At 46.1% G+C, this 23,074-nt stretch overlaps 2 protein-coding genes across 2 annotated transcripts; one reads left to right on the top strand and one right to left on the bottom strand.

Moving 5' to 3' along the window:
* Positions 1–659: 659 nt before the first annotated feature.
* Positions 660–14,341, top strand: LOC140271661 (protein NDRG3-like). The gene is made up of 16 exons (XM_072366942.1): positions 660–808; positions 4,295–4,378; positions 4,484–4,516; positions 6,238–6,343; positions 6,439–6,559; positions 6,858–6,920; positions 7,005–7,065; positions 7,142–7,228; positions 8,337–8,393; positions 8,492–8,595; positions 8,684–8,749; positions 8,838–8,889; positions 8,973–9,020; positions 10,486–10,521; positions 10,647–10,698; positions 12,613–14,341. The coding sequence occupies exons 2-16, from the start codon at positions 4,322–4,324 to the stop codon at positions 12,774–12,776; spliced, it is 1,107 nt and encodes a 368-aa protein (XP_072223043.1). The 5' UTR covers positions 660–808; positions 4,295–4,321; the 3' UTR covers positions 12,777–14,341.
* A 4,451-nt stretch (positions 14,342–18,792) lies between these two features.
* rfc2 (replication factor C (activator 1) 2) lies at positions 18,793–21,889 on the bottom strand. The gene is made up of 6 exons (XM_072367520.1): positions 21,600–21,889; positions 21,136–21,241; positions 20,945–21,046; positions 20,476–20,734; positions 20,146–20,406; positions 18,793–19,015 (listed from the first exon to the last, which is right to left on the bottom strand). The coding sequence occupies exons 1-6, from the start codon at positions 21,832–21,834 to the stop codon at positions 18,905–18,907; spliced, it is 1,074 nt and encodes a 357-aa protein (XP_072223621.1). The 5' UTR covers positions 21,835–21,889; the 3' UTR covers positions 18,793–18,904.
* Between the last annotated feature and the right edge of the window lie 1,185 nt (positions 21,890–23,074).

Below are 23,074 nucleotides of genomic sequence, written 5' to 3'. Positions count from 1 at the left end.
GTCCCACATGTCTTTTTGGGAGCTTTTGTGGCTTTTTCCTCTCCCACTCTGCAGTAAAGCTCAGCTCTGTGGATGTACAGCTTATCGTGGTTCTATGAACTTTTCTCTCTCTAATTAAAGCCCTCCTTACTGTGGGTTTTTGGTGGGCTGTCCTCTCAAAGCAGTTTGTTGTGGTGATATATTCTTTACCGTTTTATCATGACGATTTTAACAATGCTTTTTTTTTTTCTACAACCAAACCCTAATTTGTACTGTATACAGGTGTATATACACAGAGGCCATGTGACACTAAGGCAGCACACAGGTGGAACTTATTTAATTTATATTATTACTTCTGAAGGTATTTGGTAGCACCACATCCTATTTAGGGGCTTTATAACATAGCGTCTCCATTTCACCTCACCAATTAAAACTATTTTTTGTAGATTTTTTTTTTTTTTACAAAAAATTCCCCCTCAAATGTATTTAAATTACAAGTTGTAACACAAACAAATAGGAAAAACACCAAAGGAGGTGAATTATTTTGTAATTTACTGTATTAAGTTGAATTAAACTTGTATGCTTTGTCTGTAAACACAATAAAACTCAAACTACTGTTGTGATTCGGTGGCTGACCTCGTGACCTGTTGTTTACGCTGACGTAGCTCCGCCCCTGACTGTCCGCGTGCTGCTGACAGCCTTCAGTAGGAGGGTAAAGGAGCCTCGCGACCAGGTTTACTGCGTTCTGCTCCAACGGTCGCCTTCTAAACCTGCAAACTAGTTGGATTAAACGGATCATTTAAGTTGGGTTCAGAGATAACGACTGACGGTGAGTAGCGAACAGCGGGGATTAAATTCGGTTTGGTTCGGTTCGGTTCAGTTTCCAATGAGGCGGTTACGAACCTTGTAACGGCTAGTTAGCTACTTTGCAAGCTAACGGTCAAGTTAGCTATTAGGCTAATTTGTCGTGTGTAACGGTAACTCGTATTTGGACCGGGTTATCTCGGGAAACGGTTCTGTCCTCTACTCATAACGGTCGCGTACATGGCGATGACATATCTGGTTACAGGTGTGTGTGCGCGCGCGCGCGTGTCTCATAGTAACGGTCCGTTGCTAGGGCTGTGTGTCAGTATGTGTGTGCTGAGGTCATATTATCATCCAAACCCATTAATTAGGGAGCGTTTGCTCTCCTCTTTCTGTGTGTGCATGTGCGCGCGCGTGGGTGGACAGCTGAGCCGGGAGCATCGCACATCCGGTGCAGTGTTAAATCGGTCCTTTGATGTACTGTTGTTTACAGCCTTTTTAATTGGATTTTAAACGTGACGTATTGAGTAAAAAAAAAAAACCCTTCTTCCTGTTCCTGGGAGCAGATATCAGGGTGTCTGAACTGTAAAACTCCCTAAAAACACTACCCTTGTAGTTCCTTTTTGTTTGAAAGTTCCTCATTTAACGAGCCGTTCTGATTTTTATTTCTAAAGTACGTCACTCCTTAAGTTGGCTCCGCCTCCTCTGCTAAGCCCCGCCCACCCACAGCCACCCTGGATGAAGCCAGCTTCTGGTGGAAATGTTCTGCTGTCAGCTGCACTGAGGAGCATGCATCTTTCATCCAGCAGCAGCCTCAGAGGATATAAGAGCCCAGTGGATAAACTATATCTGAGGCTAATGTTCCAGCAGAGTTAGCTAAAGACTGTGAATGTGCAGCAAACACTTTTCATCCCACTGTTTTAACAACTTGGTCCAGTTCAACGCTGGACTGAAGGAACTGAGCCACAAAGAGGATCAGTTCCAACTCTCAGAGCCTGAACTTCAGAGCAGGGAAATGGAAGCATCTGAGAAACAATTCCTCCTGGTTTATTTACTGATTTATTTCTTCCTTTAGCAGCAGCTAACGCTAACAGCTTAGCCAATGGAGATGACTTACACGTATTTTCTTGGCACATTTTAGGCGCCTTTGTACCAATTGAGCATAGTTTAAATGCCGCAGCCTACCTGAGTATTGTTGCTGACCCTGTCCATCCCTTTATGACCACATTCCAGCAGGATAATGCACCATGTCACAAAGCTAATATCATCTTAAAGAGGGGTCCAACTTGTAAGGTGTACCTCATAAAGTGGCCGGTGCATCGCTACGTTAGACAACACTTATGTCCTTTATTGGACATGTTCTGTTTTTGTCTTAGAAAAGCATCTGAGACAGTTTGAATGGTAATGCTTCAAGTTTTTATTAGCATCAAGCACCAGAAAAACTTGATGAAAACATGAATAAGCAGACACATTTTGGATAACTGGACTGGTCTCAACATGAGCTCCTCTGGTTTTCTGTAGGTGGAGGTGAAGAGTGTCTCTTCTTTATTTAAATATACTGGAGACAGAGAAAAAATGAACATTTTATGAATAATTCAATCCAATTAGGGACCATTATTGTTATATTTAGAGTGTGAATCCTATCACGGTTTGTAGTTTTTGCCTCACGTTCATTTTGTGTTCCTAACCAAAGCCAGATCAGACTCAGGTTGCCCACAGGAAGCTCAACATCCATCCAAACCACTCTGCTGAAACACCGTGCACCCAATCTGGCTGCCCACACACACACATGTAACTGGATGGCCTCCTGCCAGTAAGAGATCAGTATTTCCATTAGATCGACACAGTTGGATAACACAGTGTGAGCTGCCACACAGGTTGAGTGAGACAGGTTTTATTCAACCAGATTTTGTACTTTTATTCAGATTTATTCAGGCTTCCATTTTATTTGGCTTCAACTTGTTTAAATTCCTGTATTCCTTCAGTTCAAAACCAGGTTTGATCTTTTTTTTTTTATTGCCTGTAAATATAACTACAAGCTCATCTCTGAGGTTGACATAATGGGTTTAAAATAATGTCCATGAAGTTCCTTTATGCTGATCTAATGTTAATAACTATTATATTTATGTGGCACCCATCATTCGAAATAAAAGCATCTGAATTAGTGTGGAACCAGCTGAAAAACCTCCAACCATACGGGTGGAGGAGAGAAGCACCGCATAATGGAGATGGCTGAGACAGACTGAAACCTGCCGACTTCAGGAGGAGCTCCCTGTATTCACACCTCTGTGGTCAAGCTAAAATAACCCGAAGGAGGAAGTTGGAGCACCCGGGGAGAACCCCCGCAGTTCTTCAGACATTATCCCTGTGGTGGCTTACCAAAGAAAGCTGTTCTTCCTCGGCTGTTCTTCCTCGGCTGTTCTTCCTCTGTGTTCTTCTTCGGGTGTTCTTCCTCGGGTGTTCTTCCTCGGCTGTTCTTCCTCGGGTGTTCTTCCTCGGCTGTTCTTCCCTTGGGTGTTCTTCCTTGGGTGTTCTTCCTCAGGTGTTCTTCCTTGGGTGTTCTTCTTCGGGTGTTCTTCCTCGGGTGTTCTTCCTCGGGTGTTCTTCCTCGGCTGTTCTTCGGGTGTTCTTCCTCGGCTGTTCTTCTTCGGGTGTTCTTCCTCTGGTGTTCTTCCTCGGGTGTTCTTCCTTGGGTGTTCTTCCTCAGGTGTTCTTCCTTGGGTGTTCTTCTTCGGGTGTTCTTCCTCGGGTGTTCTTCCTCGGGTGTTCTTCCTCGGCTGTTCTTCCTCGGCTGTTCTTCCTCGGCTGTTCTTCCTCTGGTGTTCTTCCTCGGCTGTTCTTCCTCGGCTGTTCTTCTTCGGGTGTTCTTCCTCGGCTGTTCTTCTTCGGGTGTTCTTCCTCGGGTGTTCTTCCTCGGGTGTTCTTCCTCGGCTGTTCTTCCTCGGCTGTTCTTCCTCGGCTGTTCTTCTTCGGGTGTTCTTCCTCGGGTGTTCTTCCTCGGGTGTTCTTCCTCGGCTGTTCTTCCTCGGGTGTTCTTCTTCAGGTGTTCTTCCTCTGGTGTTCTTCTTCAGGTGTTCTTCCTCGGCTGTGATTCCTTCAGAGGCTGAAATGACTGAGTTCAGCACTCACTTCTTCAAATCCTTTGCTTCCACAGCGGCCCATGATGTAAACCCCAACTCTCATCACGCCTCCGGACAATATTTAAGCGACCATCCAGTTATTATCCGTATTGTTAGTGAATATTAGCTATTTTTGCACAGAAGGTGCACCTTAATACCAGCTGTGAGCAACAGCCTGAACAATGTGTCACATCTATGGAAGTGGTGCCTTTATTCTATTCTTTATGGTGCTGTTTACTTCTTAAATCTTGAATTAATTTGCCTCGGTACTCGGTGTGAATAATGTCAGCTGGTTTTGACCTTTTTCCTTCTTACAGCGGGGCCTTTTGATGCTTTAACAGTGACAGCCGGTGCGTTTGCCTTAACCCAAACTGTATCCTGTCTTTTCTCAGGCTGGTCGGTGGTAAAACGGTCCGATTATGGAGGAGCTTCATGACGTCCAGCTCACTGAGATCAAACCCCTGCTCACAGGACAGGTGAGGGGGCGGGGCTTGACCCAGGTCATGACCTACATTCACAGCACAGTTTTACAGCGATGTACAGTTACAGTTAATAACAGCAGTTCTTATGTGTTTCTTCAGAATGGCAGAAACCTCCAGGACTTTGACTGTCAGGTAAGTTCAGTGGTTTTAAGGAAAAGTTCAGTCGTCCAGCATGAAGCTGGATCATCATCATCAGACTGACGCTCCAAACACTGAATCCTTGCCTTCTTTTGTCTTCATGTCCGGGATAATTTTGGAATATTTGCTGTTAGATTTGATTTCTCCGTTGAATTGGATGCGTTGGTGAGAGGAAGAATAAAGTAAGAGATGAAGGAACGCAGGAGGAAGTAAAATTAAGCCTGAGTGACAGAATGTAAGAAGTAGTTAAGACATTAAGACTTTCCACCTCTCTCAGCCAATGACTTTACAGATTATTCCTCTTGATCCAATCACACCACCTGCACTGTCTGTGTCTCTCTTCCCTTGGCGGAAGGAAGGCTAGCGGACAACAGCACACCAAACTTCTGTTTCTCCTGGCTTCTTTCTAAGCCTGTTTCTCTTGTGTGTGACACCATCTGCTACTGAAACTCTCTTAAACTCCTCCCTGCCTTCCTCCCGTCCTCTCAGGATGAGTGACATTCTGGATTTGCACCAGATCTCCTGTTCTTTAGGAGTTGGGGTGGTGAGTTAGCCAGTTAGCTGTTCATTAACCCTCCTAAGTCACGCTTCACAAGCTGCTAGCTTAAAGGAGTCCAGCTTTTAGTCAACGCTAAACGTAGCCTGCTCAGCTCTGTCCTACATCCTGTTAGCTGGAAGGAAGTCGGCTGCTTTCTATGCTGTGATATCAGTCATTGCTCAGGCTACGTGTTGCATGCCATAAACTTAAATCTAGCAGTTAATGTCTTACAAAGTGCAGCGCTTTTAAAAGTATCTACGTCCAGTCTCCTCCTCCTTTCTAAAAGCATCTGGCAGGTCGGTTTCTGGAGCATGTTGGAGTACCTGCTGTTCTTCTGTGGATTTAGCCTGAATGTGTCTTTTCACATTATCCCAGACTGACCTCATCACAGACCTGTGGAGTCAGATGATTTGATGCCTGATTCCTTCCTCTTTCATTTTAACGACACAGAGCTGTTTCAGCTGATTACCTGACATCTATCACTGTGGCTCCCTGCAGCCCTTCAGAGTCTGAACCACACCTCAGGGGTTTAGGTCAGTTTGAACTGGCTGCACCACCTGGTGTGTTGTTTTTCTGTTCACTCCGGCCTTGGTGTGAGATTTATTTTGGACAAAACAACAACTTATTAAGCAGCTTCCCCTTTTTAGTGTTACCCAGTTTTATTCTCCTAAACTTTTTCCTTCAACCTTAATGTTACATTTAGGTTCTGTCTTCCTTCCTGTAACAGAGGCGAATGCGTTTCCATTAGTCTTTTTTTTAAATAATATGCTCATAAATGTCAGGGACACTTAGATTTAAATGCTTGGGGAGACATTCTGGTTCTGTACAGCTGTGCAGTGTAAACAACCAACACATACAAGCAGTAAATGGAAGATAATGTATGTGTGATTGAGCCAGAGAATGTTTCCATCTCCGGTCCATTAATCAGATAACAGCTCAGCTTCTGAATATATGAAGTTGTTCATCTGTCAGTGAGCCACAGACCACTGTTTTTTCACCACAGTTGATTTGAAAGCTTGGATTTATGACCAAATACATGTTTTGTTTTACTTGTTTTTTGATATTCGGATGTTTCAAAATGAAAGCTGGGGTTGGACAAACCCCTCACTCGGTGTTTCTTTAACTGCTGATTAAGTTGAATCTGTTACCTGAGGCTCCTGCTGTGCTTGTTGTTCAGGAGCACGATGTGGAGACGGCCCACGGCGTGCTGCACGTCACCATGAGGGGGGTTGCTAAAGGCAACCGGCCCACAATCCTCACCTACCATGACATCGGACTCAACCGTCAGTAAACACATATTCTGTCATCATCATCCAGGTCAAACAGAAACATGAAGAAGAGAAACTTACTGTGGGATTTTATTCATTTGTGTGTGCAGATAAGTCTTGTTTCAACAGCCTGTTTAACTACGAGGACATGCAGGAAGTGACACAGCACTTCTCCGTTGTCCACGTCGATGCTCCCGGGCAGCAGGAGAACGCTCCCATATTCCCTGCAGGGTATCACACACACACACCCCCAACACCTCCTCCCCAGGTTCTGGCCTGTTGTTGTTCTTCAGCGTGGATCTGTGAACTTTCAGAAGCTTCTGTGTGCCTCTGACATCATGTCTTAAAGTTAAAAAGATGAAGAAAATGTTAGTAACAGCGGTTGAAAGTAAACTGTTTGTCAATAAGTGCGTTTATTCAGCACCATGACGTCTTCATGCACGAACACACAGAATAAGACGAGTCCTTGGGTTTGGGTGTAACCATAAGCTGCTCCAGTGAATGAGGCTCTCTGATGGTCTGTGTGCAGGTACCAGTATCCCACCATGGACGAACTGGCTGAGATGCTCCCATCTGTCCTGACGCAGCTTCAGTCAGTCTTCCTCCTTCTTTGCTGTTGAAGTGAATGATTGTTGGCCGTGAGCCCGCTCTGATGTGTGTTTTTGTGCGTCGTCAGGGTGAAGAGTGTGATCGGCATCGGAGTTGGGGCTGGAGCCTGCATTCTCACCAAACTGGCTGTGAGTAGACGTACGTCACTGGTTTAAAAACAATCAAATGTTCCCTGCAGTTCACTGATAATTGGTGTTGTTTCAGCTGAATGAGCCCAGTTTGGTGGAAGGTTTAGTTCTGATCAACATCGACCCGTGTGCCAAGGGCTGGGTGGACTGGGCGGCCTCCAAGGTAACACACACACGATCATTTTAACATGCATTTATATGTGAGCAATGACTGGAGTCATGTTGGATTCAGCTGCCATTATGGCCTCATTTAAAGTCACGAGTGAAACAAAAAGTGTTAAATGTGAGCAGTGATCGCAGGGAAATAAAAGATGAAGACTTAAAGGAGTTTCATGTCAGCTGTCTGCCTGTTTATGAGCTGTTCCAGCTGCTGAAATCCTCTTTAAACTGTAAAGGAGGTTGAGCAGACGTCCCGTGTTCTTACCGGGGATCACACCAAAAGCATCGTGAGCGGCCGTTCATTTTCAATGTAAGCTGGCGTCGATGAGCGGCGCGTTGTGAGCTTCGTGAGCTTCAACAGTTGAGAAAGGCTCAACTTTATGCAAATGAGCAGTGACGCTACGCAACGACAGCCAATTAGGGCCGATCTGGATTCCGAAGGTGGAAAAAAGCGGAAAACGGCAGAGCGCAAACACAAAGAAGGCTGCCAAGAGTACGATCCATGGTGAAAGAGGGATTATTATATATATATATATATATATATATGCTAGTTGCTATACATATAAGCCCCGCCCCTTTGGCCGCTTCCGGCGGCAGAAGAAGTAGAAGCGTGTGTTTGGTTTGGTTTTGGTTTTCAACTTTATGCAAATGAGCAGTGATGCGACGCGATGACAGCCAATTAGGGCCGATCTGGATTCCGAAGACGGAAAAAAGGCGAAAAAAAAAGGTGGAAAAAAGCGGAAAACGTCAGAGTGCAAACACAAAGAAGGCTGCCCAGAGTACGATCCATGGTGAAAGAGGGATTATTATATATATATATATATATATATGCTAGTTGCTATACATATAAGCCCCGCCCCTTTGGCCTCTTCCGGCGGCAGAAGCAGTACAAGCGGCGGGTTGTGAGCCCCCGGTCAGGCTGTAGTTCCTCCATGCAGCCGACCCGGGTTCGAAACCCAGTCTGAGGCCCTTTGCTGCATGTCTTCCCCTCTCTTGTCCCCCTACTTTCGAGTAAGGGCCACTAGTGCCCAAAATACCTTTAAAAAAAGAACCTATTGATTGATGAGTTCATGTTGAGATGTCATATTAAAAGCAGATGTTGGTCCATGCAGCTGAGCGGCTGGACGAGTAACCTGGTGGACGTCATCATGGGGCACCACTTCAGCACTGTAAGGGCGGCAGAGACCATTATTCACACCTTTTACCGGAACCAGAGCTTCGTATCTGTTTGACATCCACTGTCACTTTGTGCTGCCTGTGCCACTAGGATGAGTTGACGGAGAACAAGGAGATCATCCAGACTTACAGACTCCACGTCTCTCAGGATATACCGCAGGATAACCTGGCCATGTTCTTCAACAGTTACGACAGGTGAGACTCTGCTAACTGTGGCGTAAGAGCTGATGACAGTGAGTCAGGTGTGCTGCGCTGACACGTGCCTTTCCACTGTGTGTGCCAGTCGCGCCGAGCTGCAGATGGAGCGGCCCGTCCCCGGTCTGAATGAAAACACAGTCAACACCCTCAGGTACCGCCTCTTGTGTCCTCGGCGCCGTCAGACTGTCACACGACTCGTCCTCTGTCACTGGCTCTGATTCTGCCTTGGTGTTTGTCAGGTGTCCCGCTCTGCTGGTGGTCGGAGACACGTCGCCTGCTGTTGACGCTGTGGTGAGGTTCTGCTTTGTTCCCACGGCAACAGACAGTCTGTGACGTCACACTGTGGTAATGACAGTATGTGTGCTGCTCTGCAGGTGGAGTGCAACTCCAGACTGAATCCCACCAAGACCACCCTGCTCAAGGTAGCCGTCTGTGCCACATCCAGATAAACTTCATCCTTCAGCATTTAGTTGTACTTCTGTCAGTTTTATTGTCCAGTTAACTAGTTTTTATTTACATATTTTTTTAGAAGCTGATGGAAACATAGAATCTAAAGAAAATAGATAAAGGAATTTATCAGTAAAAGTGGCACATTGTAAGAAAAGAGTGAAAATCAAAATGAGATTTTAAAAAAAAAGGATTAAATCTGTAAAAATGTTAAATATTACAAATGGATTAAAAATAATCATAAAAATCATGAGATGACAAAAATATGAACTAAAAGCTGGACGATGAATGTGTCTCACATGCTGTAAATTATCAGTAGTTTGTGATAAATCACTTAAAATACGTATGCAGTCAATAGTTGGTCTCCTTATATAAATGACCAGAACAGACCTTAAAGGGGAACTCCGGTATTTTTAAACCTTATTTCTGGCATGAAATACGTTCATCTTCTCACTGAGAACAGTTTGGTGAAAGTCGGCGTCCTTCAGAAGATATTTAGATAACTGGAGATCCATATAACGGAGTGAACGGGGCTTAGAGGATGCAGCCTCTAAATAAGGCATTATCTGTCTTTATTTCACCAATACTTTAAGAAGAATGAATGAATGAACGTGTGCTATAGCTCTGTTAGCTCATAGCTGCTGTTATGTGGCTACTTGCAGCTACAGGAGAGCTAACGGAGGGATTTCTACACAGGCACTCTACTGGGACCACTTCATCCACACGCCCCCCTGCAGCACAGTTTATTCACTCCGTGCTCTGTGACAGTCGGCTAACTTCACACAGAGTTTGCTGCTGATAGTTTTGTGCAACATGGCAGGATATTTATCAGATTTTGACAACGTGAACGACGACTTTGAGTAAGATGGACGTCTATAAGCCCCCCCGATAGCCGCCAATAACAACAACACAGCAGCTATGAGCTAACAGAGCTATAGCACACGTTCATTCATTCATTCTTCTTAAAGTATTGGTGAAATAAAGACAGATAATGCCTTATTTAGAGGCTGCATCCTCTAAGCCCCGTTCACTCCGTTATATGGATCTCCAGTTATCTAAATATCTTCCGAAGGACGCCGACTTTCACCAAACTGTTCTCGGTGAGTAGATGAACGTATTTCATGCCAGAAATAAGGTTTAAAAACACCAGAGTTCCCATTTTAACTGAGTGAAACCAGCTGAGCAGCAGATGTTCTTATTTGGGTTCCAGTTGAGGTCCTTCTGTGACGTCCAGCTCAGTCACTCCGAGAAGATGTTTATGTATATTTTTAATTCTGCTTTCATTTAGCAGACACTTTAATCTTATCCCAGGTAGTATCAGCGGGTCTCACCCCCTACTGGCGGTCGTACCTTTCCTTTAGTGGTACCTTTAGTCATGACGAACTTGGTTTGTGGCTGTATTGTGCAGCTTTACAGTGTTATTCTTTCTCTCTCCTCTAGATGGCAGACTGTGGAGGGCTTCCTCAGGTGGTTCAGGTGAGGGCTTAAAATAGACGGTTCTTCTCCTGCTTATGTTTGAAAGAGTTATGAATCCTGAAATATGCCTATCAGACGTTTTTAAGTCACTTTCTGAGTGTAACTCATATGAACTCTCTCTTTAGCCTGGAAAACTTGCAGAGGCTTTCAAGTACTTTGTCCAGGGGATGGGCTACAGTGAGTATCTCCTGTCATCTTCTACATCTAAATGCAGTTCTCACTCGTTTGGTTTTCAGAAACTTAGTTTCTTTCATGTTCTGACCTGTGAAATAACTCATTTTCATCCATTTGATCACTTTTAGTGTAACTTTCTGTCCAGTTTTAGCCAATAAGAATTTAAAGACTAAAGTTGTTGCTTTGCCTTCGTAAAGTTCAAATGTTAAAGATGGTCAGAGTCGGTAATAGAAAAAGAAATGAAAACTACAGACCTGGAGCTTCTATAGTTTATGAAGGTACTACATTTAATTGCCTAATTAACAAGTGACATCACTGATGACATCACTGATGACATCACTGCATGGTGGTGCTTTGGATCCCACAGTTTGCAGTGAAGATTGGATTTTAAACACATTTCCACCTGGTTTTCTTTTCTTTTTTTGATCCTTTTCTGACCTCACGAACACAACTAGGAACAAAACTATTCAAAGTTAGGATCTTTTTCATGTTTTTTTGTCATTTTATCCACATAAAAACAACAGGAAAAGGGTTAGGATGTTAACTGACTCTGAGTCTCAGCAGGTCTGAGGCTAACGTTGTGCTTTTTATGTAATAACTGTCCCTGACTTTAGCCAGAAAAGGTTTAAAGGTGAACCCGTAACATGCAGCTTGTTTACTTCCATGTGTCTGTACGTCTGTTCGTAGCTCTGCGCTCTAGTTGTTGTGTAACTGTAAGTATGAGTCTGCAGTTTCTTACACTACACAGCATGACCTGCCTCAGGATGCCCTCAGCACACCTCTGGGTTTTTGTTCTGTGTTTCTCAACCTGTCCTCCCTTCTTCCTGCTCCCGTTTTCTCCTTCTTCTTCTGTTGTTCCCTCCAGTCCCTCATGTTGTATTAAACCATCTGAGCAGCCAATCAGGTATCATCTGAGCCCCTCTCCTCCTTGCTTTACTCCATCTCCACCTTTATTCCGTTATCGTGTCTGCATGTTGTTTGTCACCTGAACACGATGAGGTTCTTCTTCTTCTTCTGCAGCAAAGTGACCAGCAGGCTGTCCTGCATGCCTGTTTGAACCTGTTCGTGTCTACTTTAGGATATAAGTCATTTTCCATGTTCTTATGAACTGAAAGCCAGCAGAAGAGCAGCATTAGCAGAGTGAATCAGGAACGATTCACCGTGTATCTCAGCCCACATTTGTTCTGCAAATTAAAATGGATCATATAGAGTTGCAGCGTTTAGTAAGAAGCAAACGTCACTGACAGCGTGTAACAGATGCAAACACATAAAGGATTCAGAAGTGAGACCTTAGGTCTCATCCTGTCCACTCAGAAGCTGTGGAGGAAAGTGATTTAAGAGCAGTTTGAAAGGAGTCTAAATCACTGAGGAAGTAACCAACACTCCTTTATTCACTTTATAACTCAGCTTTATGAAGCTTTTTCATTCTAAATAACTTCCCTTTTCACTCTCAACAGTAAACGCTTTGAGTTTCCAGAACAAACCGGTTCTGAGACCACAAACCCGTACTTTACAAACTGTGAATGTTGCACAGAAATGAGGTGAAACTGCTGTGAACTTTGCCCTCCATGTCCTTGTACAGTGGAGACTGAAGCAGAACCTCTGGAGTTCTGAAGCAGAACCTCTGGAGTTCTGAAGGTTCTGTTCCGTCTGCACTGTGCGCCTCGTGTTTCTGAAAGAACCCGAAATCAACCCGGTTCTGATTTGATGCCACAGATTCACATTTTGCTGGATTTGTTCGTCCTCAGAAGACGCTCAAACTGTGACTCAAACAGAAAATGTTTGGAGCTTCAGTTGAAACCCTCTCATCCGATTTGAATCCAGCCGCTCATCGGCGTGCACGATTCAAATCGGTGCACGCTGCTCTGCCGTCATACGGCCCGGTTCCGCTCTGACGTGTCACCTGTCACCCTGCAGTGCCCACGGCGGGAATGACCCGGCTGGTTCGCTCCAGGACTCACTCGGCCTCCAGCGTGGGCTCCAGCGACGGCGTCCGGAGCCGCAGTACCACCACCACACACACAGAGGGCGCCAGCTGCACCGAGCACGCCGCCGTGCACACCATCGAGATGACGGCGTAGGACTCCCCGCGCTGCTTTCTGTCGCCACACTCGAAGGTTTCTCATCTTTTCATCGGATGTTTCCGCCGAGCAGTTTTAGCCGTCAACTTTCTTCCTAAAGAGCCGAAACGTCCCGTAGAGTTAAAGGTCGCCTGAAGCCCCGCCCCCACGCAAGTTTAGGGTTTAGATCTGAGTGGTGTCATAAACGTTTAATCTTCTGGTACTTCTTTAGACGCTGATGTCGGTTTTGTATTTTTACTCACGCCTCCACGGAGCCATGCTGTTGCCATGGTGACACTTTTAGCTGTAACTGTACACGGAGTTTGGTTGGTTCATATTTATAGGCAGTGGTGGTGACCCCTTCTGCAGATTTTTAACTTTCTCTTCCTTTATTGTGATCTTGATCCCCTTGTTTTTATATTGCTGGTATTATCCTCATTATTTTATGACTGTTGGTGGTTATTAATATGGAATAAACCTGTTTCTGACCTTTTAAATGACACATTTAAGGGACTATTTCACCACAAAAGCAGATGTACTTGATCCAAATGTTATCAGTTGCTGGTGCTGATTTATAAGTGACCACAGTTCGATGTTAGGCCTGATTTAACAACAGAAAATGGCATCAAAATATGGATAAAAATCATTAAACATTAACAGTTTTGAGCATCCAGCTGTCAGAAACTTCCTCTAATCTGCTTTAGATCTGAGTCAGGCTCCTAATGAGTCCTCCAACTCTTCTGGGATTAAGATATTCCCACTTGTGTTGATAAAATCTATCAATAAATCAGCTGAATTACTACATGTGAGACAATAAAGCGGATGGGCCGTGATTATTTTCAGACAAACAAGCACAGATCTTTATTAAAGAAGAGGCACAGAAAGCATCTCTTTAAAAAAGGTGAATGAAGCCCTGACTCTTAGCGCTGAGTTTAACTTTCCACCTCTGCCTAAAACAAACACTTTGTGGATTTATCCTCGTTTTTTCCTCCAGAAGAAGGAAGCAGAAGTCTGACTTGGATGTAGCAACAGATGAGAGGCAGATGTTGGCACTTAATTTCACCTCAGAGTCAGAAAAAGCCAAGATAATGAACTCAGTCCCAAAAACACATCCTAAAACAAGACTTCATGTGTAATTTGATGCTGTTAATCTGATGCTAATTCAGACCTTTCATTGTATCAGAAATTGTTTAAATATTTTTCAGTCCTGGTTTTATTCTCCGATCTCTTCCTATGATGAAGATCCTGAAACGAGTCCCATCCTGATGCCCCGTCTGTTGCCCTGGGTGACGGTTTTTTTCCTTTGAAGCTCTCCGTTTGTTAGCCGGTCGACAGCATGCTCCTTGTTGGGTCGCGGCATGTAAACTGTGCTGTGGTTTAGTGTGGTGACCTGTTGTAAACCTGCCTCTCTGTCAGCTCCCACATGTGGTGACACAGAGCTGAAGCTCAGAGTTTGTTCCTCTGGACTCACAGCTGCTGGGAACCTGATGTCTCTGATATATTCTTACAGTTTCCATAAAGTCCTGAAGAAAGGTCCTCACAGTTTGGGTCAGATTATCGAGGGGATGGAGAAGGGCTTTGAGATATATATACATATATATAGCTCAAAGCCCTTCTCCATCACATATACTATATATATATATATATATATATATATATATATATATATATATATATATATATATATATATATATATATATATATATATATATACTGACTCTGAGTAACAATACATCAAAGATGTTTTATTTTATTGGTTTTGTGTTTAAAATTGACCTCACGATGAAAACTGTAAAATTCGGGACTCTTTTCCTTTCTTAGGAAACTGAGGAATCACTTAATGTCGTAATATAAAACTTTCTCTCCTAATCGGACCCAAACCTTGTGGGACTGAATCGGGACAATCGCTGGAAAAACAGGATGTTTGATAAAGTGCAGCAGCCAGTTTTCACCTGTGTGCTGCTGCCCCCTGCTGGAGGAAATTAACCCTGCAGGTTAGTCCATGAGCTCAGAAAAAACACGATTAACCTACAAACTAACCGACTCCTAAAGTCAGAAAACACGAGGCAAACGTTCACTTCTTTAATTCTACATATTGTTACCGTGATGCTGCTGTTAATATTTATTACTGCTGTTACTTTGGTTATTTGTACTGAGGCGTTGGTAGCTGTTCTGTTCCACAGGTTTGTACTAACTGGATGTTGTTCTGATTTATTTAGAATGTAAACACGGTTTGTAACTAAATAAAGCAGATTGAACAGAGAGGAGCTTTCCCTTGAATATTCTACAGAGGTTCAGACATGAGGCCGTTGGAGGTGAAACATCCAACTGATTTTGGCTCAAGTGTCACTTTCTGTCCATTTTCTATCCATCAGCAGGAGGGAAACCAGTTCACTTGGAATAATATCTCAGGAGGATCTCAAATCAGGCATTTAAAAGGGGGTTAGTTTTATGGAGAGCAGTGAAGGAAGCCACCGTGTTTGAGCTTGTTTTTAACTTTAATCAGGTCAGATTCATTTGGACCTTCAACAGAAAACTGTCCGTATAAAAAAAGGCATGAGAATATTATAATTTAGTCTTTTTGACCAGAACAGAGCTTGAGTTGTGACTCTTTCAGCTGAATAACACAAGCAGCAGGTTTGTTAAAGCTCACAATCTGGAACTAAAACATCAGATATTCATGTGCCTATAAAACAATGAAGAAAAACTCTGAACAGCCCACAAATTAACCTCATAACTGATAATAACCAGTTTAACAATTTACTATAAAGAGCAGAAACTGACCAGTTAACCAAAGTTAAAACAAGTGATGCAAATGTTGTCAGTTTATTATTTCTACATCCCAGCAGCTTTAATAATGTTTGTTCATGGCTCAAAATAAAAACAAGACCTTTATTCATTCAATTTAAGAGGAAAGTTGGAGGTTTTCAGAGCATTTAAGACCTGCAGGTGGATCAACATCCTTACAGCCTGCAGATACAGAGGCCCCGCCCCCTGCAGGTGGATCAACATCCTTCCAGCCTGCAGATACAGAGGCCCCGCCCCCTACAGGTGGATCAACATCCTTCCAGCCTGCAGATACAGAGGCCCCGCCCCCTACAGGTGGACCAACATCCTTCAGCCTGCAGATACAGAGGCCCCGCCCCCTGCAGGTGGATCAACATCCTTCCAGCCTGCAGATACAGAGGCCCCGCCCCCTGCAGGTGGATCAACATCCTTCCAGCCTGCAGATACAGAGGCTCCACCCCCTACAGGTGGATCAACATCCTTCCAGCCTGCAGATACAGAGGCTCCGCCCCCTACAGGTGGATCAACATCCTTCCAGCCTGCAGATACAGAGGCCCCGCCCCCTACAGGTGGATCAACATCCTTCCAGCCTGCAGATACAGAGGCCCCGCCCCCTGCAGGTGGATCAACATCCTTCCAGCCTGCAGATACAGAGGCCCCGCCCCCTGCAGGTGGATCAACATCCTTCCAGCCTGCAGATACAGAGGCTTCGCCCCCTACAGGTGGATAAACATCCTTCCAGCCTGCAGATACAGAGGCTCCGCCCCCTGCAGGTGGATCAACATCCTTCCAGCCTGCAGATACAGAGGCCCCGCCCCCTACAGGTGGATCAACATCCTTCCAGCCTGCAGATACAGAGGCCCCGCCCCCTACAGGTGGATCAACATCCTTCCAGCCTGCAGATACAGAGGCCCCGCCCCCTACAGGTGGATCAACATCTTTCCAGCCTGCAGATACAGAGGCCCCGCCCCCTACAGGTGGATCAACATCCTTCCAGCCTGCAGATACAGAGGCCCCGCCCCCTACAGGTGGATCAACATCCTTCCAGCCTGCAGATACAGAGGCCCCGCCCCCTACAGGTGGATCAACATCCTTCCAGCCTGCAGATAGAGGCCCTGCCCCCTGCAGGTGGATCAACATCCTTCCAGCCTGCAGATACAGAGGCTCCGCCCCCTGCAGGTGGATCAACATCCTTCCAGCCTGCAGATACAGAGGCCCCGCCCCCTACAGGTGGATCAACATCCTTCAGCCTGCAGATACAGAGGCCCCGCCCCCTGCAGGTGGATCAACATCCTTCCAGCCTGCAGATACAGAGGCTCCGCCCCCTACAGGTGAATCAACATCCTTCCAGCCTGCAGATACAGAGGCTCCGCCCCCTGCAGGTGGATCAACATCCTTCCAGCCTGCAGATACAGAGGCCCCGCCCCCTACAGGTGGATCAACATCCTTCCAGCCTGCAGATACAGAGGCTCCGCCCCCTGCAGGTGGATCAACATCCTTCCAGCCTGCAGATACAGAGGCCCCGCTCCCTACAGGTGGATCAACATCCTTCAGCCTGCAGATACAGAGGCCCCGCCCCCTGCAGGTGGATCAACATCCTTCCAGCCTGCAGATACAGAGGCCCCGCCCCCTACAGGTGGATCAACATCCTTCCAGCCTGCAGATACAGAGGCCCCGCCCCCTACAGGTGGATCAACATCCTTCCAGCCTGCAGATACAGAGGCCCCGCCCCCTACAGGTGGATCAACATCCTTCAGCCTGCAGATAGAGGCCCCGCCCCCTGCAGGTGGATCAACATCCTTCCAGCCTGCAGATACAGAGGCTCCGCCCCCTACAGGTGAATCAACATCCTTCCAGCCTGCAGATACAGAGGCCCCGCCCCCTACAGGTGGATCAACATCCTTCCAGCCTGCAGATACAGAGGCTCCGCCCCCTACAGGTGGATCAACATCCTTCCAGCCTGCAGATACAGAGGCCCCGCCCCCTACAGGTGGATCAACATCCTTCCAGCCTGCAGATAGAGGCCCTGCCCCCTGCAGGTGGATCAACATCCTTCCAGCCTGCAGATACAGAGGCTCCGCCCCCTGCAGGTGGATCAACATCCTTCCAGCCTGCAGATACAGAGGCCCCGCCCCCTACAGGTGGATCAACATCCTTCAGCCTGCAGATACAGAGGCCCCGCCCCCTGCAGGTGGATCAACATCCTTCCAGCCTGCAGATACAGAGGCTCCGCCCCCTACAGGTGAATCAACATCCTTCCAGCCTGCAGATACAGAGGCTCCGCCCCCTGCAGGTGGATCAACATCCTTCCAGCCTGCAGATACAGAGGCCCCGCCCCCTACAGGTGGATCAACATCCTTCCAGCCTGCAGATACAGAGGCTCCGCCCCCTGCAGGTGGATCAACATCCTTCCAGCCTGCAGATACAGAGGCCCCGCTCCCTACAGGTGGATCAACATCCTTCAGCCTGCAGATACAGAGGCCCCGCCCCCTGCAGGTGGATCAACATCCTTCCAGCCTGCAGATACAGAGGCCCCGCCCCCTACAGGTGGATCAACATCCTTCCAGCCTGCAGATACAGAGGCCCCGCCCCCTACAGGTGGATCAACATCCTTCCAGCCTGCAGATACAGAGGCCCCGCCCCCTACAGGTGGATCAACATCCTTCAGCCTGCAGATAGAGGCCCCGCCCCCTGCAGGTGGATCAACATCCTTCCAGCCTGCAGATACAGAGGCTCCGCCCCCTACAGGTGAATCAACATCCTTCCAGCCTGCAGATACAGAGGCTCCGCCCCCTGCAGGTGGATCAACATCCTTCCAGCCTGCAGATACAGAGGCCCCGCCCCCTGCAGGTGGATCAACATCCTTCCAGCCTGCAGATAGAGGCTCCGCCCCCTGCAGGTGGATCAACATCCTTCCAGCCTGCAGATACAGAGGCCCCGCCCCCTACAGGTGGATCAACATCCTTCCAGCCTGCAGATACTTAGGCTCCGCCCCCTGCAGGTGGATCAACATCCTTCCAGCCTGCAGATACAGAGGCTCCACCCCCTGCAGGTGGATCAACATCCTTCCAGCCTGCAGATACAGAGGCCCCGCCCCCTGCAGGTGGATCAACATCCTTCCAGCCTGCAGATACTTAGGCTCCGCCCCCTGCAGGTGAGTCGGTGAAAAACTAAACAACAAAACCCAGAATGTAACAAATCAGTGAACATTTATTGCAAATACAGATTATTTTACATTATAACTGAGACGCTGTCTGCAAGTGTAACATCTGGTCTGATCACATCTGGATGAGAAACTGTCGGAGCAGCTCCGTCAGCAGTAAGTACGCCGCAGTCCGGTGCCGCGGGAGGTTTGTGGGCCTCAGCTGGCAGCAGGGGGCGCCGTCTTGCTGCAGAGTCGCCCCAGCAAACCGGCCATCTGCAGCAGGGAGTTGACGCCTTCGGTCACCCGCATGTGAGTGTATCCGATTTCCTGGAGGAACAAAGCACAGAAAGAGGTGAGACGGGAGGATTTAGCTGCCACTTCCTCATTTATAACCCCTCCGTTGGGGAGCATCGTGCTCAGATTTGATGAAGCTGCTCGTTCTTTCAGTCATTTTGTGTTTCACCTGCAAGGTTTTTCATTTGTTCGGAGTCTTGTGAGTTTTATCTTCTGCTTCTGAATCATTTCTCAAACATTCATTTATGTGGTACTTTGAAGAGTTGTGGAAAGTTTTTCTGAATGAAGATACATTAACCACATTTTTGGGTCAGGATTCCTCCTGGACGCCTCAGAGAGGACCCAGGACTCACTCTTGGGATTCCTGTCTTCTCTGGGGAAAGGAGGGTTCTTCTCTGACTGCTGCCCCCCCGACTCAGTCAAAGATAAACGGCAGAAAATGAATGAAACTGCTGTTCTGCAACTGTTTGATGAATCAGATTCATGTGTTGTAGTTTAGGTCTGATTTACAGTCTCTTCTACAACTCCAGCAGAGCATCTGTATCCAAATTATTTACATAATCAAGTATTCCACAGGTTATTACACCAATTTATCACATAATAAATATATAATAATAACTATTTAAAAGAGAAAATTCTACATTATGAATGAGCTTTTCCGTAAAGTCACAATTAGGGCCGGATGATGTGGCCACAAAAGGATAAACTGATAACAGGACTGAAGAACAGCAGCTATTAGCTTTCTAGCTAACATACAGCTATGCTAACATCTGTTAGCTTCTCTCCTACAGTCTCTGCTTTCATAAACTGTATTTTAATGCAGCTGAAATCCTAATAAAGCCTCTTTTTTCCTGTTTTATTGTCTGTTTTCAGACAACACAGACTCAGAATAACAGCTGTTAACACGACAGATACAACATGGTCTGACTCAGAATATTAGTTCACATCAACAGCTTACTCTGCTAGCGTCCTTCTCAGCTAACAAGCCCATTGATTTCCATTAAAAAGCTAAATGTTCTCTTGTGTTTGTTCTGCCCAGTGGACTCCATACGGGGACTGGCTGCTTTCTGCTGAAATCTTTGACATTTAAAAGGAAACGCGCCTGAAACAAAGTGCAGAAATATTTAACCAGGACTCCTGGAACCTGCAGTCAGGCGGCTCACCTTGATGAACTCCAGTTTCAGGTACTCGGCCATCGGGTGCGTCTTGCACACCCTGAAGATGTTTCCGATGATGTCCTCCGGAGAGTAGCCCAGCGCCCACAGCTGCTCCACCACCTTGTAGGCCTCGTCGATGTTTCCGTCCACGCAGTGTCCCAGCATGCCTTTCACCAGCAGGGGGTGGGGCTCGTCGCACACCTTGAACACGTTCTCGCTGTTGACGTAGCCGAAGCCGGAGTTGGTGGACTGCAGGTTGTTCAGAGCCTGGAAACAGAACCGTGTGAGTGACGCGCCAAAGAGCGTCCGATCTGGACTCTGGACTCTGGACTTCACCTGTCTCATGTCTCCCTGAGCGGTGAAGATGACGGCCTCCAGCCCGTCGTCGGACACCGGCAGGCGCTCCATCTCCACCACCTCCTGCAGCCGGGCCAGGATCTGTCCGTCCGTCAGCTTGGAGTAACGCAGCACCGCGCAGCGGGACTGGATCGGCTCGATGATCTTATCCGAGGCGTTGCAGGCGAGAGCGAAGCGCGTCGTCTTGGAGTAGATCTCCATGATCCTCCTCAGTGCCTGCTGAGCGCCGTCTGTCATGCTGAAAGGATTCAGGCGGGGGTCACCTGGCAGTTTACGCTTCAGTTTCCCTCTGATAGCTTCATTTAAAGGACTTTTACAGATCTAAAGTCAAACTTCATCTTCTGTTTTTAGTCTTTAATCATCAGCAAGCCGTCATTACCTGTATCTGACCTCTGACCTGTTGTCATCGGTTACAGACGAGGTTAACTGTGCCGTTGGCCGCTCTCACCTGTCAGCTTCGTCCAGGATGATGATCTTGTGTCGCCCTTTGGGCAGCGTGACTTTCTGCTGAGCGAACATCTTGATCTTGTTCCTCACCACGTCGATGCCCCTGCAGACACAGCGTCCACCATCACGGCTCACATTAAACCCGACATAAAAGCCCCCCCGTGCGTGCTGTCCCACAGCTCAGAGCTTCACCTGTCGTTCGAAGCGTTGAGCTCCAGCACGGCGTCCTTCATGGAAGCTCCCAGCAGAGCCCGGGCCAGACACAGGATGCTGGTGGTCTTTCCTGTGCCGGGGGGACCTGAACCACAACAGGATGTCAGGTTTCTTACCATGCAGCAGGGTTTTCTTTGTGGTAAAACTTTATTCAACAAGTAAATATGTGAATATGTGGATGTTTAAGCAGGTACAGGAGTGGGATCTTTGCTTTGCCTGCTTCAAATTAACCACAAGAATTAAAAATGAGAAACTAACCTGAGGAGAAAACACTACATGAACCCTGGTTATTCTGATTTAATCATAAAACAACCTGAAAACTTTCTCCTGCACTCTGATGGTGCGGAACTACTGATCTGAGTGCGTCAACACCAACTTCATACACCAGTTAAAGACTTCTCACACACTGAGATGAGCTTTCAGTGATGAAGATCCACACCGACCTGCTATGATGATGTTGGGGACGTTTCCCTCCCTGGCGAACACCTCCAGCCGGCTCACTGTCTCCTCGTTCCCCACGATGTCGCTCAGCTTCAGCGGTCGGTATTTCTCCACCCAGGGCAGCCCGTGAGAGCTCCCGGAGGTCTTAGACGAAGGCTCGCCGGCCTCAGCGTCCGTCTTCTGTCCGCTTTGTGTCGGTTTTTGCTCGCATTCTGTCTCCGCCATGTCCACATCCATGATGTCCGCTCCGCCTATCAGCCCGCGAACGGCCCTTTCCTTCCCGCCAACTCCTCAGTAAACTGGCACCTCATTGGCTGAGCATTTATTGGCGAAAAATATGATTGGCCAGGAAAAGCTCGCGACATTTTACAACTGCAACGGTTATCACTGTAAACAAACTGCTAATAAACGGTCATAATATACTGGGAAGAAATTGTTCATTTCTTACAAATAAATCAACTAAAAATGCAGTGGTTTGATGTTCAAAGATGCAACACGTTTGTAGCAAGTTATCGACAATTATTTATTTGATAATTATTAGTTTGGATTGATGAATTTCAAGCAAAAATGTCACATATTAGTATTTTGTGTTTTTCTGTCAATAGAAAACTGAACATTTGGGTTGAGGTTGGTGGTCAGTTTTAAGGCCAAACAGGATAGCTGAAGACATTTCTAATATTTAGCACATTTGTCTATTTTAATGCTGTGTTATGGGCAGTTTTCTAACTCTTCCTTTGTTTTTTTTAGGACGTTTGTCATATTGTCATGAAACATAAACTTGTACCAGTATGTGTTTAACTGCTTTGAATAGATATAAGAAGAGAGTCCTTTAGAACTGACTTTCTAATACAATGTAATTATATTAAACAAAGAAATACAAATACAAAGTACAGGCAACTGTTTATAATTCAGTTCAATAGTACTTTATTAGTCTCTGAAGGGGCTCACTGCTGTATGAATTATTATTAAAGATATGTTATTGTTGGATGGATACATAACAAGATTTCCCTTCTCAGTGACATGTCCAGGATTCCACCATCTGTTGTTAACCAGCTCTGTGATCCTCCTTTACTGTTAGCGCTCTGTCTGCAGTCTCTGTCTGCCCGGATAGTCTTAAAGCTGAGCAGAGAGCTGTTAGAGTTGTTCCTGCAGCCATTTCTTTTTTAAGCAAATTAGATGGATGGATGGTGTTTAAAAATCAGTTTAAATATCAGTTTGAGCTTAAGTGCAGTGACCTTTAATAGATTTTTTTAGCATTATGTGTTATATAAACCATCATCTTCTGAAAAACCTGTATTTTTTATGTGGAAACTGAATCTGCAAACCTTACAGTTGGTGTAGATACATGCATTTAAATAAAAACAATGGGGACATGGAGATAAATTAGTCTGAATTGAAGCAAAAGGGTACCTGAAGACTGCAGTAGAAAAGGTAACACATATTAAATTGTATTCAGTTATTTGTCATTTTATTTTTA

The sequence above is a fragment of the Leuresthes tenuis genome, unplaced genomic scaffold (genome assembly GCF_036924035.1).
Source record: "Leuresthes tenuis unplaced genomic scaffold, fLeuTen1.0.hap1 SCAF_16, whole genome shotgun sequence".
Lineage (NCBI taxonomy): Eukaryota > Metazoa > Chordata > Actinopteri > Atheriniformes > Atherinopsidae > Leuresthes > Leuresthes tenuis.
The sequence above is the reverse complement of the archived record's forward strand: the minus strand, read 5'-3'. Positions and strand labels throughout refer to the sequence as shown.